Source organism: Paralichthys olivaceus, chromosome 24 (assembly GCF_024713975.1).
Source record: "Paralichthys olivaceus isolate ysfri-2021 chromosome 24, ASM2471397v2, whole genome shotgun sequence".
NCBI lineage: Eukaryota > Metazoa > Chordata > Actinopteri > Pleuronectiformes > Paralichthyidae > Paralichthys > Paralichthys olivaceus.
The window spans coordinates 6962354-6980404 of NC_091116.1; the positions used below are offsets into that span (position 1 = coordinate 6962354).

The 18051-nt window shown below is 45.1% G+C and overlaps 1 protein-coding gene across 4 annotated transcripts in view; it reads left to right on the forward strand.

Annotated features, from left to right (window-relative positions):
• Window positions 1-1986: 1986 nt before the first annotated feature.
• zeb2b (zinc finger E-box binding homeobox 2b) overlaps window positions 1987-18051 on the forward strand; it is an 84151-nt gene continuing 68086 nt past the window's right edge. For 2 of the 4 annotated variants that reach the window (XM_020102296.2, XM_020102298.2), the window contains exons 1-2: window positions 1987-2238; window positions 3495-3633. In XM_020102296.2, the coding sequence (XP_019957855.2) occupies window positions 3561-3633 (73 nt within the window). In that variant the 5' untranslated portion in view covers window positions 1987-2238; window positions 3495-3560. The remainder of the gene's footprint in view (window positions 2239-3494; window positions 3634-18051) is intronic. The other 2 variants (XM_069521121.1, XM_069521122.1) reach the window with 1 other exon arrangement.

Here is an 18051-nt window from a genome sequence, read left to right on the forward strand (position 1 = left end):
TCCGTTTTCACGGTGAATATGCGGCCCCACGTAGGCGAGCCTGTGTGCGTAAAAAAGAGGCGAGAGGTGCCACTCCAGCATGGATGAATGGAACTGTGTGTTTGTGCGCGCGTGTGTGTGTGAGTGCGTGCATGTGTCTGTGGGTGTGTGTGTTTAACAGTGAGAGACAGACAGAGAGGGAGCTGGACTGCTTCGTTTACATGCAAGCACCGTGGCAGTAAATTACGCATGACAATAATTCACCCAGGACCGGATCCACTTCGACCCGAGCGAACGGGGTGACGCTGCCCACCTCTGCCCCGTCTGAGACAAATCAAGCTTGAACCAGGCATTTACAAAAATACATTAAGAGCAGAACAAGTGGTATTCCTCGGAAACGACTGCGTAAAACCATTTTTATAAAATTCCTGCCAGAAGTTTGGACTCTGTTGATGGCTGGTTTCTTTTTGCCTTTTTTTTTTCTGGAAGGGGGGGCATCAACCAGTTCAGCCCCTTGATTGATGATTTAATTAGCCATACAGTGGCGAACTGCAGGAGGACAGGACACAAAATAATACTTTATTTACATAACCAATCAGGGCGCTGCAAAGGTGGAGCTTCCTCTCTCTCTGTCTCTCGCTCTCTCTCTCTCTCTTTCTCTCTCTCTCTCTCTCTGTTGCCAGTCAGACATGGCTGAGATGGTTGACTTCTCTAATAAATGCGGGATTTCTTCGTGTTAAGTGGCGTTCAGAAACGAAAAATCACTCTAATAATGTTGGAATATTCCTGTGATGTGCGTCTAATTCTCCAGCAGGGACCCGCAGCGCGTCTGTGGCTCTCTGCGGTGACTTTACGCTCACTTTATTGTACTTTATGGTATTTTCTTTCAGCCCTTTTAGTATCATCGGAATATTCCTACTGAGGCTCAGCCGTCTCTGTCACCGCTGGGTTATAGTTTGTGCGGACAGACACATTTATTTCAGATTCCCCTTGGTTCATTTTCGTTGGGGGAAAATGCCAAAAAGCAGAGATAAAAATTATAAATGATCAATATAATTCCCCTCGTGCACAGACAGACTGTGGTGTACCTGCAGGCTCACTGATGCTGCAGGTACAGGCCACATTACAGGTGATAAAAAACATTTTACTGTGAAAATCCACCTTAACTTTTCAAAACCTTTGCATTGTTTTTCCTAAAAGAAACAAATAGATCAATTCTTCTGAGACGCAGAGAAGCTCCTCTTGATTTCTAAAACCTTTAAAGTAATTTTCAAAAACAACTCAAAACAAATGAAAGCCCTGACATTGAATACATTATTCTCAATTTAAGGAAACACTTCTCCAATTTGTAATCAACGCCAGTGAGGCTGTCACTATACTTGGCAGAGTTTTTTAGCGAAAACAGATAATGTTTTACACTAAATGACAGTCCCCGGGGACATTTTTGCAGCGTGGAAAAAAAGCCGAACATCCTCATACCTTTTTGAAGTCGCAGCCAATTACAATAACGAAGAAAATGCGTAATTGTCTCCTCAAAGCAACTCATGCATCCTGCGCATCAACCCTGGCGTTTCTGCAAGTTAAACACACTGGACATAGCAATAATAAAGAAAAAGAATATCCTTACATGATGATTGCAGCCAGCGTGGACGCGCTTCAAGTTTCTCCCCCCCTTCTACACATACGCGCGCGCGCTCACGCACGCACACATACACATTCACGCAAAGAAAGGCTAAAACACTGTCGCCTGTTCTTTGCTCCGCGCGTCGAAGCCCGACATAGTTGGTTTCACTCAAAAACAGAAGCGATGGAGAAAGAGAAAGGAGAGTGAGGGAAAGAAAAGAGGGGGAGAGAGGAGAGAGGGAGGAAAAAAAAAAAACTTAACGTTCAACCCAGAAGATGCTCACGTTTGGCTCTCCTCAATTATCCCCTCCCGTGAAGATAGGTGGCGTGCGTTTCAGGGGGCTTCTCCTCTGTGTTACATGGCAAAGAAAAGGAGGTGGAAAGAAAAAAAATGTCATTAGAAGAGGCGTAACACGTCAGTCCCTACCCAGGTTTGTTTCCTGGAGTGGGTGTAAGACATCAGTTGTAAACCTGCCCTAGCAGGAATAGCGGTCCCTCCCTCCTCCCAACTATTTCTAAGGCTTTATTTCTAAGGCTTTATTATCACCGGTGGAAAAGGATCCGCTCACCGACGCGCTCCGGTATCATCCTCGCAACTCCTCTCCACAGGACACTTCTTTATTCCCCTAAAAACAGGTACGTTCCTCCTCTCCTTTTTTTTTATTTATAGCGCTTTTTTATCGGACAAACGTTGGATATTAAACTTGCGTGCGCCCGCGTTAGAGTTGGAGCTCAACTTTGCCTTACCTGCGCAGGTGGAAATAGGTGCGTTTGCTGAGATATTTCTTTTTTCCTCTTTTCACCTCCGTGATGTAGAGGCGTCCTGCAGGCGCCTGACAGCCGGGGAAACGTGCGCTTTGCGGGGCGGCTGGCGTTGCACAACACCGCTATCCTTTGGAGGAGGAGGGAAAAAAAAGGCGATATGCAGCCCGTTTTTCCCAGATAGATCCTCTTCAGTCTGTATTTTATTAGTGTCTGTTTGTATCATCCAGCTAAACGCCCAAGTGTCCACAACAAACAAAACCTCTTGTCAATATTCACTTACTCTAATAACGGTATTTGCGCTGATAAATTAGCAGAAGACCCGAACATCCCACACAGGCGATTTGAGCCTTATCGCTTTTGTTTATGCGCCATTTGTGCTTAAAGAAGGTGCGGAGTCATTTGGCACATTTGAACAATTATTTCCCATCTGCTATGTATTAACAGTTGACAAGAGGGTTTGGATTTAGTTGGTTAAACCGAGAGGAGCAATTTCCTCAGTGTTTATTGAACTTGTGTGACTTTTAACCAGACCACACAGTGAAGACTGGTGCAGGCTGAGCTTCTTTTTCTCGCTCTCCGTCTCCAACATGTAAGATCTGGACCTGGACCCTCAAATCTGACAGAATTTTAATGTATGAGCCTGTTTCACTTCTTGCGCAAAAATTCGGACTCAGCGTAAAAACGCGAACTGACCCGAAGAGTTTAATTCAAAATAAGTTAAAAGATTTATTTTAAGTTTTTTGAAGTTCTGAGGGGGAAAAAAACCCGGCTTGGGAAACTTTTCTGAATGAAATAAGAAAAGAGTGTCATGTTTTCGCTGCAGTTCTCACTGGCGAAAAGAATAGTGGTTTTACAAATCAGAGAAATTATAATTCCCTTCCTCCTGCTGCTGTTTGCTTTGCTGTTAATGCCACTAAGCTGACAGCCGATCAGCTGAAAATCAAAATTAGATGGGCACGGATCCCCTCACCGCTCCCTCTCATACTTTCACTCACGGCTCTTTTTCCTTTTTTACAATCTGTCCCTCCATCCAAGTTCCAGTCGCAGTTTCTTGTGCGCGTCCGGCGCAAGTGGACCTCCACGCTAATGCCCACATTGTCGCTGCTGCTCTGTGTGTTTCCCGTCAGATATCAGGCTGAAATCAAGGAATCGAGTCCATGCGAGCTGCCATCTGATCCCACACACACTTATCAATGAAGCAAGAGATCATGGCGGATGGCCCCAGGTGTAAGAGGCGAAAACAAGCCAACCCGAGACGGAAAAACGGTAAGAAAATCACGGGGGAGACAATGCAAGCAGTCGGGGGGGAGATGTGTTTGGATGTAAGCCTGGTTTGAAGGTTTCTGCTGCGGGTCGGGGACATGTGAGGGTCCGCGGCTGGTGCGCGTATCAGCCTTCCCCCTTTTACGCAGGGATAACGGGACTGTTATCCAGCGGAGAAACTGTGCGTAAATGACTCCGTGCTGCGGCCCCAGTCGCCTTTGGAAATCCTTCAAAAAAAATGTATTTTCGGGGGATTATTGTGAGAAGGCTGCGAGGAGGTTAGTTGGAAACTTGTGGATGTTGGAAAGTTGGAGAGTAGCGGTGCCGGCTGCTTCTCGCCGGGACAATATCCGCCATGGGGGGACTGTGTGTCGGTCACTCAGAGCATGGTGGCTGGAGCAGTCTCACGCTGCTCGGTGGAAAACTCAAGTCCCCTGACTTCACTTTTGACTTGCTTTAACCAACGCGCTGCTTGAGCCGTGATGTCTTTATCTTTCTAATGGCATCTCCTCTGCAAAGCACATTTTAAAGTCATTTGGTCCGAGTGGTGAAATAATTCACAGGAGGTGGCAGTTGGCTTGTTGGTTCAATTTGTGAACTTGTGCGTTTTGCTTTCGCTCTATCTCTTAAGTTTATTGGAATGGAGTAATCATATATAAATAGGATGACATGTCCGATAAATGCAGGACATTAATTGGGTCTGGAGTGGATTGCTGGAGGTGGAGATTTGTTGGTTTTCTTTCTCCATTTGACTGCACACTTTCCCACAAGAGGCAAATCTGCAGTGACATTTCCTGGCCCCGTTATTCCTGATTATTCCATATAGGCTCCAAACACACTGGCGAATCTGAGGCAGCGTGTGTGAAACACCGAGGCTGTGATTCAGCTGCTCAGACGAGGCTTTTATTTGCTTTCTCCACAACAGTTTTTTAATCTCTGCCCCCACAGGTTATTTATCTAGATCAGATTTCATTTATTGATTTCATACAATCAATTCCAGACAAGCATTTTGTTCCACACTAAATAGCACAACAGCACAACAGTGGAGCAGGAGATTTCCAATAATTATACATATATGTGTGTGTACATTTGCAGAACTCATACTTAAAAGGAAAATAGAATAATAGGACATATTTGAAATGGAACAGCCGGTCACGTCGTGGCCACCTGTTTTTAAAAAGGGGGGAGTGAGAAAACCAGTCTTGGCTTTTGTACCAAATGTAGCATTTGATAAAATAATATTAGCAAAGCAAATATAAATTTCACAGCTTTAGACCTGACAAGAGATGGCCAGCTTTGGCAGAATGTGTAAAGAATATTTATATCTCTTGTGAAAAATAAAATATTTCATACTGGAGAGTGAGAGATTTAAAGAAATTGATTTAATATTGAAATATGTGAAATATGAATCCTGAATTTTTTTTTCTGTCTCTCATAACAACTAGCTCTGTCTGATGATCCCCTCCACCCCACCTCATCCCACCCCCTCACTCCCACCCCTCCTCACCCCCAATCCTCCCCCCTGGGAATGCAGGGGCTTATTGAGGCTTGGCCACTCTCCTCCCCCCCCCCCCCCCCCCCCTCTGTCTCCCTGCTTGTCTCTCTGTCCTCTTCCTGCTTGGCTCTGTGGAGGGATGGTAGGGCAGGGCGAAGCGTGTGACAGCCGGCAGGACAGACTCTGACTCCTCCAGCAGTAAACTAGCAAAACGCCTCAAATGCACCAAAAAAAGAATAAATGCACGGCACACACACACACACACACACACACACAGGGCTTTTTCCTCCATTTTTTACCAGATGGATGGCGGATGCATCCAGACTCCCTCTTTCTTCCCTTAACTAACAAATCAGATGAATATACACAAATTTGAAATATGTACAATTAAAGCTAATTTCACTGAGTGGCGTTGAGAGGTGGTGGTGTGTATGCGGGCATGTTTTGATGTAAATTATAATCTCCTTGCCACCTGTCATTATGTTTATTTAAATTTTAAAAAAATAGATATTTTACATCCGGTATATTTTCTGTTTTAATCAAACAATCAAGCCTCGGCCATGTTTAAATTCTGATCAGAAATGTATTTCAATTTTATTGACTGCGTCCTCTCTGAGAGAATAACTGGGATTGTCAGGATTATTTTTCTGCTGTTTAAAATGGAAGGGGGCATTTCAGCATTTGTGCCAATTAGTATTAATGAGGCATTTGCTCACTAAGTTGTCTAACCAATGACATTCTCATCCAGATGACTGTTGGCCTTAAGGGCTGGAGGTGCTACTGTAGCTTTACTCACTCACTGCCCAGTCTGTCATGTGGTATTTAACCACAGTACATGACTTATCCCCCTCCTCATCCAAACCTGCAGGTTGCTGTGAAGCCTCTGTCTGTAACAACAGCAACACAACCTGAGAAATGACTTTTCATTTGTCGTCTTGTTCCCCCCAATTGTTAAACCGCTACAAAAAAAAAAAAAATCCTTCTCCTCTCCTGGTGTGAAACTTGATCTCAGCAGCGTGAAGTGTTTGAGAGTTTGGCCCTTGCCAGGTGTTGCTTGTCACATCCAGCTGTGTGCGCCCAACAGAAAAGCACTCGCACACCTGTCCTTATTTTCCTATTGCTGAACCGGCACAAGCATCAAAAACAAGCCATTTCAGAAAAGAGAAAAACCGACTCGGCTTTGGAGTTGTTGTTGCTTTTGATTTGGATGATACGCAGACTCTTTGCACCAAACTGTGGCAGCTTTGCGAGGGCAGCAGAGGAAATGCAGATGTTGCATTCTTTTTCTTTTTCCCCAAGGTTTGATTCTGTGTCACCCGTTTTTTTTTTTAATTTCTGCGTTTCCGCCGCATCCCAGATGACATTTCGATGTCAGGACATACCCTCGGAAATGCACTGATTACATAATCTAAGGCAGCAAGAGCAGTAGAAGAAGCAGCAGAAAGACGAGGCCAGTCTCCCTCTCGCTCAGCGTCTCTCGCTGGCTGCAGGAGTTTGATATAATAGTCTGAATGTGGATATTAAGGCTATCATAGATTCATGCTTAAGATGGAGAAAAATAGGGGAAAGTGCGTGTGTATGTGGGAGGGGGGGGGTAGCCTTGCTTTCAGACCCAGACAATGCCAGATTTCTGCCAGTCTAAACAATTTGTCCATCTCTATTATTCCTCTGCCTTCTTAAAGTTGTGTTCGCAGCTCCCACAGTAGAGGATAAGCAGGAGGAGGGGGGTAAGACAAGGTGCTCCCTTTCTTCCTCTTCTTTTTTGTCTTCTTCTCTCACCCCCTCCTCTCTCCTCCCATGTCCCATCCACCAACCTCCCTCCTTCCCCCTTACCCAGATTTTCCTTCCTGAAGGTAGGGGCAGTTTTTTGCCGTTGTCACTGAGCAAGGGGGGAAAAAAAGAGGGTGGGAGGAAGAGGGCAGGTTTCGCAGGGCGCTCGCGGACAATTGATTGTCACTGGTAATGTGTTTCATTTACATGTTTATACCGTCAATAGTGGCAGGGGGTTGTCCACCGCGCCATTCACTGCTGTCATTCCCATACGGGTTGGCAATTGTGTGGAGCAGCCAAAGCGGCCACCTTAAGCTCCTGATGGATTTTTTTTTTTCTGTAGGAAGAAGCTGAGGAAAAAGTGTTTTTGCGGTGCATTCACGTTGAGGGATTATTTTGTTTAAGCGAGTGAAATAATTACTGTGAGATATTACAGGTGCCAGCAGGAATCAGTCTGCAGCAGGGGTGGGGGGCCTGTTGTGCTCAGAGTGTCGTGGTGCACGGACCCGCAGATAGCCGGGGATGATTCTCGCTGGAGTATTTTTATAACGTCGGCCTTGTGGTTGAATCAAAATAGACACATTCCAATTACCCATGTAAAACGGCTAGCAGGTTTCCCTCAATGCCGGCTAATAAGGAGGCATATTTGTCCTGTCACAACTACACATTGCACTTTGGCATGCTGCGTGAGGCCTTATTATTTTCCGGAGCGCACGGTAGCTTTTTGCATCACTTGATTTCTTTTTTTTTTTCTTTTTTTTTTACTCCCTCGGCTGCAGTCGTCACGAGCTAAATATATCCATCTGCTCAAAGTGTGTGAGTCAAGTGTATATAGCCAAGCACATAAAAATGAATGGACTTCCCTTACGAGACCATTGTGATTTCAAGCGTAGCGTCGGTATATAGGAGCGAAAGAAGGTTCCCTTTGGGTAACGGTGGGAATTTATTTTTTCTTCATAGGATCGGTTTGTCAAAGGGCCAGGGATATTTGTGGTTATCGTAATTCCACAAATTTTTTGATTTTATTTCATTTTGCCTGTGTGTGTGTGTCACAGAGAGACAGAGATACAGTTATCGCAGTGTGATGTCTTCGGCTTTCAAGCTGATATGTTATTCACCAAATCCTCTAATATGTGCTTTCCACAAGGAATTAAATCAGGAATGTAGCTGAGCAACAGCATTTCCACACACACACACACACACACACAACAGCAAGAGAGAAGCACAGTTTTTTTCACGCTTTGATAAGGCAGATAAAAGCAAATAGCATGGCTTGTGGCTGTACACCCCCCCAACACACACACACGCACATGCACACACACACCAAAAAAAAAGAAAACTAATGATCATCTCAACTCCATCCTGGACACTGGACAGAAAACTTTCATCCATCCCTCCTCCTCTTCCCCAAAAAATAGCCAAGAAACATTTTTGACACATTTTCTCTTTTTTTTTCTTTCTTTTTTTTTTTTTATTATTCCCTTTTTTTAATTCTTCCTTCTTCGACCGCCCGGCTTGTGTGAAGATATTTTTCGCCTGGCGGCCAGAGAACACACACTTGCAGAGGCACCGCGAGCCCGGACCCCTGACACCGCGGGTCTTTGGAATGCCTTAGGTACGATTTCACTTTCGCTCACATCAATGCTGACCTGAATGCCTTTCATATCTGATCCGCCGTGTCTCTCCTGGTAAACATCCCCCGGGGGGAGAACAAAGAAAGGAGCTCCTCTTCTTCTTCTTCTCCCTCTTAATCACAATTCAGCCCCTTTCGCCGCCAGCAGCAGGGCTACACATTTGCATTCAGCATCAGAAAAGGGCCTGAGATGAAAAGGGGGGCGAAGAAAAAAATGAGAGCAAGAGAGGAGAGGAGGAAAAAAAGAAGAAGAGGAAGAGAAAAAAAATAGGGAGAGAGACAGAAAGGGGTGGGTGGATGGTGGAGAGAAATAACTAGGGTGTTTGTGGTTGTTTGTTGGTCGTCCCCTGGTTACAAGCCTTTTATAGCCTCCCTACTCTAGCAGGGACCCGGGCCCCTCCTGACAGACAGATAGTGTTACGAGATGGCATGCTCACACTATTCGTGGCCGGTCACACTTAAGAAGAAGGAAAAAAATCCTGGCTGCGACTGATTGGATTGTGCTTGAAGAAGGCGAGTCACAAGCAGGTGTCTTAATGATGCACTCTTCATTTCTACTCTTTTCTGCAACAAGGTGCTTCTAAAACTTCGTAATGTGTTTTCAAGTCAAAAAGTTATTTATTTTGCGGTGAAAATGAGTGTTTCCTCTCCAGCCGTCATTTACAAAACCAAGTGAGGAAATAGAAATAACTCCACAACCAACGTACAAACATGCACAATGCAACAATGATTAGCAACATATCTTTATCACCCAATTCCCATTCAGGCTGGATATATGCTAATCTTGAGCAAAGATGGAGAGATGGGAGGGAGGGGTACCACAGCTCTTTAAATGGCATCATGTGATATGGATTCCAGTTTTCCTTTCTTCCCTTTCTCTTTCTTTTTCCTCACCCAGAACTTTTTCTTTTTGGTTAAGAAGACGGATTATCGGTACACCTTCCCTCCCTCCCCCCTCCTGGCCAAGCTGCGCAGGATTTAGGCAGATTTACTTCAGCAAACACCTTTGGACACTGGGGGAAAGTAGGAGTCTGTTTGCAAAAGGGCCCTTTTGTTCAGAGAGGTTCTGGATAATGCCTTACCAGGCAGCCATGATATTAACCCGTGCTTTGGAGAAACGAGATGGAGGTGGTGGTGTTGTTCAGGGGGGGGTTAACTCTTTGTACGACAACTCTTTGCGGTTCCCTCAGCGTGTTGCGTGACCGTCCCTCCATCTCTTCCCTTTGGTACATAAAGAGCTTGAAGCTGAATTCCTCGTGCTTGTTTTGCTGATGTAAAATTCCTGCGCTTTTTTTCTTTTTTTTGTGATGGTTTGGAAAGTCGGAGCTGCAGCAGTTACAGTGTATTTGGGAGTGATGCACACTCACACACATTTAAAAAAAAACACACAAAAAACACTCACGCATACACACACAGTGCAACTGCCAAGAACGATGAAAGCGAGAGCGGTGGCTGGGATCCGTTGCCTGACTAATACCAAGGCATGAATCAGCCAATAGTGAGCCAACTCTGCCCCTGTGACTTCCCTTTATGTTTAAACGGCTATAATGATGCATCGGCCAAAACAATGTGGTGACACAGGCGGCAACGTGGCATTCCCTGCGTGCTTTGGCCTTCATTTAGCATTTTGTTTATGCACCATAAAAAAGACTGTTTTACATGTAAACAAGTCCCAGTTTTTAGTGCATGGCAGATGAACTGTTGCTGAACTTCTGCTACTTCCCCAGGAGGAATTGCCTTAAAAAAAAAAGCAAGGTTCTCTTGCCTTTCAAACGACGAGCGAGCGCACTGCTGTATCTCCTCGAGATATATTGAAGTTGTGCGTTGAATTGTGTTAATTCGGCTCTGCTGTGTGACGGTCAAGGATGAGCGTATGAGAGCTGTGGTGGGGACACGGCGGTTGTCAGAAAGTGGAGGTCGCTCGGACATCGACAACTCTGGACGGTGTGAAGGAAGCAGAGATGGAGAGTGATGGAGCAAAGGTGACAGACTTAAAGGTGTTTCTGGCGGCGGCGTTCTGCCTGTCGAGCTCTGACACACCTCCCTCCATCCGCTCGTTTTCTCTCTCTCAGGATTTGACAGGTCGTATCAGTCCCCCCCCTCGTTCTGTTGGTGTACGGCTGTTCTGCAGCCCGCTGCTCTCCGTAAAGTTGCAGTCAGATGTCTTTCTCCTGCTTGCCTGACTTTGTTTCATGCTTTTTGCTTGTTTTCTCTTCTTTTTTTTTTTTTGCTGCATGTTCTTCCTCTCATCCCTTTGTTTTCTCTGTTTTCTCTGTTTTCTCCTTTCACTCCTTTGCGATTTCGTCAAAAAGCAAACACAGAAATTGAAAACTTCAGTGGTCCGGCAAATAATTGCATGCATTTGGACTTTTCATTTATATGTGTACACTCTTTACTCTAAGCCGTGCACGTACAAGCATGTTTTATGCATTGCGTAGGGGGAAAATGCATTTTGAAATATTATGCCTCATTTGATTCTTTCTCATGTGAAAATGCAAAGTCTTTATTTGGACCATCCGTTCCGTCTTGTCCTGCTGTTTGCACTTATTCAGTTGTTTCACTGCGTCTCGCCTGTGAATTTCGACATTTTCCACGCGTCGACTTTTCCTATTTGCGAGGGAGTCTGGGCGAGACAGACGACAGGTTGCTGAGCAGGTGTAAACTAACATTTAGATTTCATAATTAAATGGTGTGGGGCCAAAAAACAACTTCGAAAACACCTTCTTTTTCCTAACATTGTTTTAAATGCATCTTTGTCTGGATGCTCAAGAGGAACTGTTCAGCCAGATTCAATTTTGTATCTACCTTCAATATAAATTGCAGATTTGCCTCTTGTATTTTCAGATTGTTCCTGTTTTTAGTTTGTGTTAATCGACATTAATTTCACACAAATGTTTCACCCTTTTTCTTCCTCGTCTGTTATTTGTCCTGCTCTGAGCACTTCAGCAAACCCAGTAGCCAAGTATCGATCACAGCAAAGAGTGACCTGTCAAATCAAATCTATTTTTAAAGTGCTTTTAACAAACAGTTGTGTTTTAATAGTGCAGCAAAGGAACAAATATAGATTAAATCATAGGAACAAACACATCACAGCTGGTTCCAGCTTGTGTGTGAACACTGCTCTTCGTGTGTGTGTGTGCATGTGTGAGACTTATCACTGCTGTCAGCCGTGGAGCAGCGTACAGCTACATGATGTTTCTGAGGAAAAAGAGAAAAAAGGTAATCATTCAATTGCCCATTAAAATGATTTTTCCCCCCTTTTTTCCTCGTTCTGCGGTAGCTGCTCCAGAGATGACACCTCTGTGCAAACAAGTGTTGAAAGCAGCCTCCAGTTTTCTGCTCTGATGTCGGCAATGCTGATCTGCAAGCGACTCTCGCTGCCACATGTGCATTTAGGGAAACACACACACACGCTCTTTGATGTATGTTTGATTGTCGGGTGGAAGAGCTCTTCTGGCAAGGTCACAGCCATGCGAAACGATCAATAACAGATCACCAGATTAAGGCACGGTGACATCTGGAAATCTAGGCCCTTTCCACATACGACTTAACACGTTTTGCAGAACACTGTTCTACCTTTCACTCGGGTTAATAGAATATGCTATTTGATCAGGGCTCGCTTTCTTACTGTAGTTCATTATTCAGAAGGTGTCCCGCTTCTCTGCCACCTAAGTGCAACCCTCCCCACTCGTTACCTTTTTTTTGTTAACGAGGACATGTCTGCTTTGGTTTGTGCTTCCCCGGTTCCGTGTTGAAGTAAATTCAGATGTATTATCTGACTTTAATTGCGGCTGATTGCCGAGCGAGATTAGGACGAAATTAGGTCATTTTGCGGTTGCACAAATCTCGCTCACTTCCAGGCTTTCATCTCAGCGTTGATCAAGCACCTTCTTAACCGGAGGTTGCAGAGAAAAGAGGAAATGGTCAGAAATTACACTCTTGCCTCTTCGTTATTCAAACATACATTTAACCCTTGGCAAGAGTGAGTCAAGGACAGCTCGAACATGGAGGGTGGAGGAGGGGGACAGATCCTCCCCTTAAATGTGATCTGTGGTGCAGTCAGTGGACATGTGTAGCAAAGTCAGCCCCGTTAGAAACTCTGACAGGTGAATTCATGTGTTAATAGATTCTGACTGGAGAGGGATCCCCCTCCCCTGAACGCCTCATGTCCCGTCGCTGTCAAACGCGAATGTCAAACAAACACCTCCTCAGGTAGCGGGGGGATAATCACACCGACAGGCCTGTCCTCAGCCATTCTGACATGCAGGGCGGACGGGGGCCGAAGCTGCAGCAGAGAAGAGCTCTCTATGGTTCAGGCTGCAGGTTTGGGTCTGGGTTTTTGGGGCCGAGGTAGTAAACACTGAACTCTGGAGGTTGCAGCTCGACAGGGGCGGGCTTTCTTTGGATGTGGTCGTAGTTCTGGTTTGGGTAACATACTGTAGCAATCCAGGATTTGGTTTAGGTTTGGAAAAGGCACTGGATGGATGCTCTGTGATTATTATCATTATCTACTTTTTAAAGTCATGATGAGGTGATAAAAGTGAGGTTTATGTGGTCGTTGCTGTAATTCGCCATTGACGCCTTGTTTCTCGGCTGAAGATGACTGATGAGAGCTGAGTTATAGCTGAGTTTGGTTATGGCTGCCATTCAAGCTGGATTTCTGCAGTGAAGGCCTGGCAGCAGAGGGGATGAGTATTTCCTGCCTGAGATTGGGTCAGATATCAAGCTCAGACTTCGCCCTGTGACTCATCCTGAGGCACTTCGGTTAGGTCAAGGCTTTATGACTTGTGGGGCTGAGGTTGTCTTTTTTACATCACCGAGAGTTCAAATGTTTAGTATATTCCTAGTGATTTTTGTTGCAGCCTCACAAAGTTCTCCAGGGAGTGGTTATAAACTATTTTTTTTCCTTCCATTTCAGTGCTATAAAAATTGCAGAATCAAGCCATTAGTTCGATGCCTCATATGTAAACATGAAGTGGGAGTTGCACATTTTGCCAGATGTTGACACATTTTAGAAAATAAGACATTTATTTCTGTTCTTGGACTTTTTGGTCTTGAACTTTGCCTTTTGTGTTGCCCTCCAGTCCATTTCCCCTACCTTCTGCTCCATCCATCCCACCAGCCAGTCAGTCATGTAACCAGTCAGCCCACTCTAATTACTTCTCCCCCACCCAAGGGAAGCTACTTCCTTATCGCCTGGCCGTCTTGCTCCGGCATTCCTGAGATAAATTCCCCACCACTTTGTTATTCTTACTACTTAGGGGTATTGGAATTAGCATGGCCATCAAAGCAGACCTTGTACTCTGCCTTTTTTCTCACAACCCCCCCTACGACCTTATCAGTGGTCATACATTACAGCCGGGCATGGGATGTGCCCACAGGCTGCAGAGGTGAATAACGCACAAAGGTATCGAGCCATGTGTCTGACATCAAAGACTCTGAGGGATGATGAAGCGATGCAAATGTGCAGCTCGCGGCTCTTTATTGGAGTCTGGCCTTTTTGGATGTGCAGGCACTTGAGGGCTGCGTGGTAAAGGATTCATCAAATTGCACTTTGCGGTCCAGGTAGCTGTAGTGCCATGTGTGCCATTTCATACTCTGTTTGTGTTCATCAGAAACATGCTGTCACTTACACACCGAGTGAGTTTCACAACCTTTTAGCCTCTTCATACCTGTTAAAGCCTCCACTTGGCAATTTCAAACATGCACAAGGATCCCTGGGTAAATAATCAGAGCTCTATTCATCCCTGCAAACCCCACTTTTTTTGCAGATGTGTGGGTTTGATCAAGACAGGAGCCCTCACTTCCTTCCTTCCTTCCTTCCTTCCTTCCTTCCTTCCTTCCGCACTGTGCCGCATGTTTCCCAACATGGTTTATACCTCAACAGCAAGCAGACGCCGCCTTATAAACTGGCAATCACAGTATCCCTAATGTTATTACTTTTCATAATTAGTTACAGCAACACTCATTCCATGACTAGCGGAAAGGAGTATTCCTTAGTAATTAAGGTAATGAAATATTCATTTATGCTACCTTTTCAGCAGTCTCACAAATGAGCCAGCCATGCTTAATGTCCGCCCTGCCTCTGATTTTATTATGATGGCAGACTGGCACATCTGCAATTAGTACTCGCACTGACAGTTAGCGCTTTGCGCGGGGCGGTAAGCAGAGGGAGGTGAGGTGAAGCGGCAGATAGTGGGTGCACCCTGGTGTGCCAACCACCCCCACCAGACCCCACCCCTTCCTCCTGCAGCACCCTCCACTCGACCAACTTTGTCTGGGTTTTTTTTTTTTATGTCCTTTTTTTCTTACCTTTATCTCCTCCTCCCTCGCAGTCTCCTCCCCGAAGGAGAGGTTACCTTTTCCCCACGGTGCAAAATCAACTTGACGTAACTGTTCATCAGTTTCAGTCTCCCCCTTTCCACCCCCCGCTGTCCTCTCTCCCCCCTCCGACTCCCCACCTCACCCCGAGGTAGTTTGCATCAAATCAGGCCCAGTCAAGCTTCAAGTGGAAATTGGCAGGCCAGAACCTGACAGCGGAGGAGAGACGGAGGGAGGGAGAAGGCAAAGAAAAGGCAAATCATGGTGTTAGAAGCCTGAACTACATCCAAAATGATGATTGTAAAGTCAAGTTTCTGGATTAGGTGCTAATAAGTAACAATCACTGAGGCTGACATGAACAGATTTTCAAAATAAGATATCAGGAATTCTTGAGATCATTGCCAGTAAAGTATCTTTTATCTGAAAATCACCACAAATATGAATCACCATCTGGAGGAAGAGTAGGTGAAAGGACTTAAACTGCTCGTTCTTTTAAGTCTGCAACATTTGCAAGCTTTTCATTTTTTAAGACGGTACTGGACGGAGGAGGGGGCGGAGTTACAAGTGTGTGTTAATGTGCCATCGATTTGAAAATGGCTGACACAAGCAAACAGTCACACATGTTCACCAGGCACAGATGTGCCGTTTCTTTCTTTTTTTCTCTCTTCCTCCTGAACTTCGCTGTGGCCCACAGAGAGAAGCAGATAAGGACTTTGTAATGAAACTTTCAGTGAATCTCGCTGCTCCAGTTCTGTCGACGCCACGTCACACAGCTCAAACACCATACCCCACCTCACAACCTCTCCTCACAGCTGCCATATATTCTTATTAAGGTTGTGTGGGAGCGGTGAGTATTATTATGTTTTTATTCATTTCTTTCCCCCCTATGACGGCCCATAAGCTTCTTTATTATCTGTTTTTGACCCTTTAACAGCCTTGGAGGATTTTGACACTTAAGTCGCTTTTTCTTCATTTCCATATCGCTTCTTTTTCACTGTCACACCTTTCCTATCTTTTATTATTTCCTTTTCCTGCTTACAATGTCTGCCTTCCCTCTCTCTGCTTGGCACTTTCTTTGCCACCCTCTTCTTTCTCTCTCCTTCTGTCTTAATCTTTTCCCTCCCATCTCTCCCCGCCCTCATATTTGCTCCCTTTCCCCCTGTTCAGTTCCTTCTGTCCCACCTCCCTCCCCGTCCTCAGCTATGCATGTGCTCTGATGGGCTGATGGCCGTTTCGACAGGGCAGCATTGAGGTAAAACGGTGTGACGGCAGAGTTTTGTTAAGCCGAGAACAAAGGCTCAGAGATGCCGGGCCAAGCCATTGTCCCGCGCCCATATTGGCCTTGCCACAGTTTTGCAGGATTTAATGCTCTGTTTACCTCCAGCCAATCGCTACTAATATACAAAGAGGAGCTTCTTCCTCTTAGATGCACCTCAGTATGGTTTAAGATGTATCCATAAGAAAACTGGCAAAGCTGCACTTTGTGAAAACACTCTAAGCCATTTCCTTTCTATTCTGTACCTTTTGAGAAAACCAGAAAAATACAGGTTGAAAAGTACCTTTAAAATAAAATATCGATTCTGATTTCTCAAATCAGACCTAGTCAACTTTAAATTTTTGTATATTCCTAGATCTTTAGATATGATAGATTAATCCAGATGCTAAACCTCTGCCCCAATATTTATGTTAGAGATAAACAGACCAGCAAAGCCACCAGAGTAAAGCTAAGGTTTTACTTTCCTCATCTGTCAGTATGGTAGGGTCCACGAGATGTAAATTTCATCATCAGAGGCTGTGTATACCAGGCTTTGTGTGACATCTGTGTACCTTCCACAGTCGCCTCAGCCACCACGCTACACGGGCACCGACTGTGCACGCGCACCTCCACACGGAGTAGAAAGAAGTTGCTATAATAAGAACAACTACGCATCTGTGTTGTCCGCAGCTGTCCATGTGCGCGTCCGCAAGGGAGTATAATTGAGGCCTAAGTGTCTGTCACTGTGACTGGGAGAGATAGGAAACAAGTGTGTGTGTGTGTGTGTGTGTGTGTGTGTGTGTGTGTGTGTGTGTGTGTGTGTGTGTGTGTGTGTGTGTGTGCAGCACAGAGAGAGCAACCGACTGTGTGTGTGTGTGTGTGTGTGTGTGTGTGTGTGTGTGTGTGTGTGTGTGTGTGTGTGTGTGTGTCTGGTCCATTGGAGTTCCCTTGCATGGTCTTTGGGCAAACTGAAAGCAGTGCTCAGTGGGATTAGAGAATGAGTGTTGCTGGGGGTGGCTAAGGGCGGAGGACAGAGCACAGGAGGATTCTGGGAGTTTTTCCTGCCCTACAGCAGGCGCAATGTGCAGGTCTTTTGTGGAAGAAGCCCGCTACAAACAACAGTGACTCTCAAACTGTTTCTGAAAGGGTTAATACAAATCCAAAGCCCCTCAGTCCTGATTGATTATGATTGAACATTGTGGAAATAAAATCAAAAACCGCCTGTGGAAACTAGATTTACTAACATTGTAATCTCAACTTGAGTTTTTCTGTTGTCCCTAAAACTAACTTCCATATGAATATTGTTTTAAACTTTTCACTTGGGACATTTGAGATGTCAAGACGGGTCATTGGGCATTATTTAAACACACTCACTCTCCAGTTTAACAGGCTTCCACTCTGAGTAAATGTTGCGATGCAGAGCTAACGCAAGCTCTTTACGAAAAAACGCTTCCCATTAAAAGTTGAAGACGGCGGCGGCTTTTGAAGGAAATCTGCCACAGCGGTGTGTTTTTGTTTTTACAGCGACAGTCGCTCTGACATCAACATAAAAGCAAAGTTTCAGAGAACAAGGGGTAATAAACGCAGTCGAAAGCGCCGTCATCGAACCCAATGATATTTTCACGAGCACATAAAGATTATGAGTCCATTCCAGTAGCACCCATCTGTGCGACTATATGCTCAGTAGTTAAAGAGGAGGCAGAGGAAAGAAAGGGGATGACTTTCATTTGGTTAAATAGTTTGTTAAGGTCAAAAGAGATAAGACTTGTAACCCCCCCCCCCGCTCAAACAAGCCTGTAAACCTCAGAATGATTGACAGGTGAAGTGGTTGACGGCGGTTGTTTAGGCGAGAAGGAAGCGAAGGAGACTCTTCCTGCCAAATCTTCTCCACGTTGCTGTGGCGATTAACGGGTTAACGGAATGAAACAATTTGTCAACAGACAAACT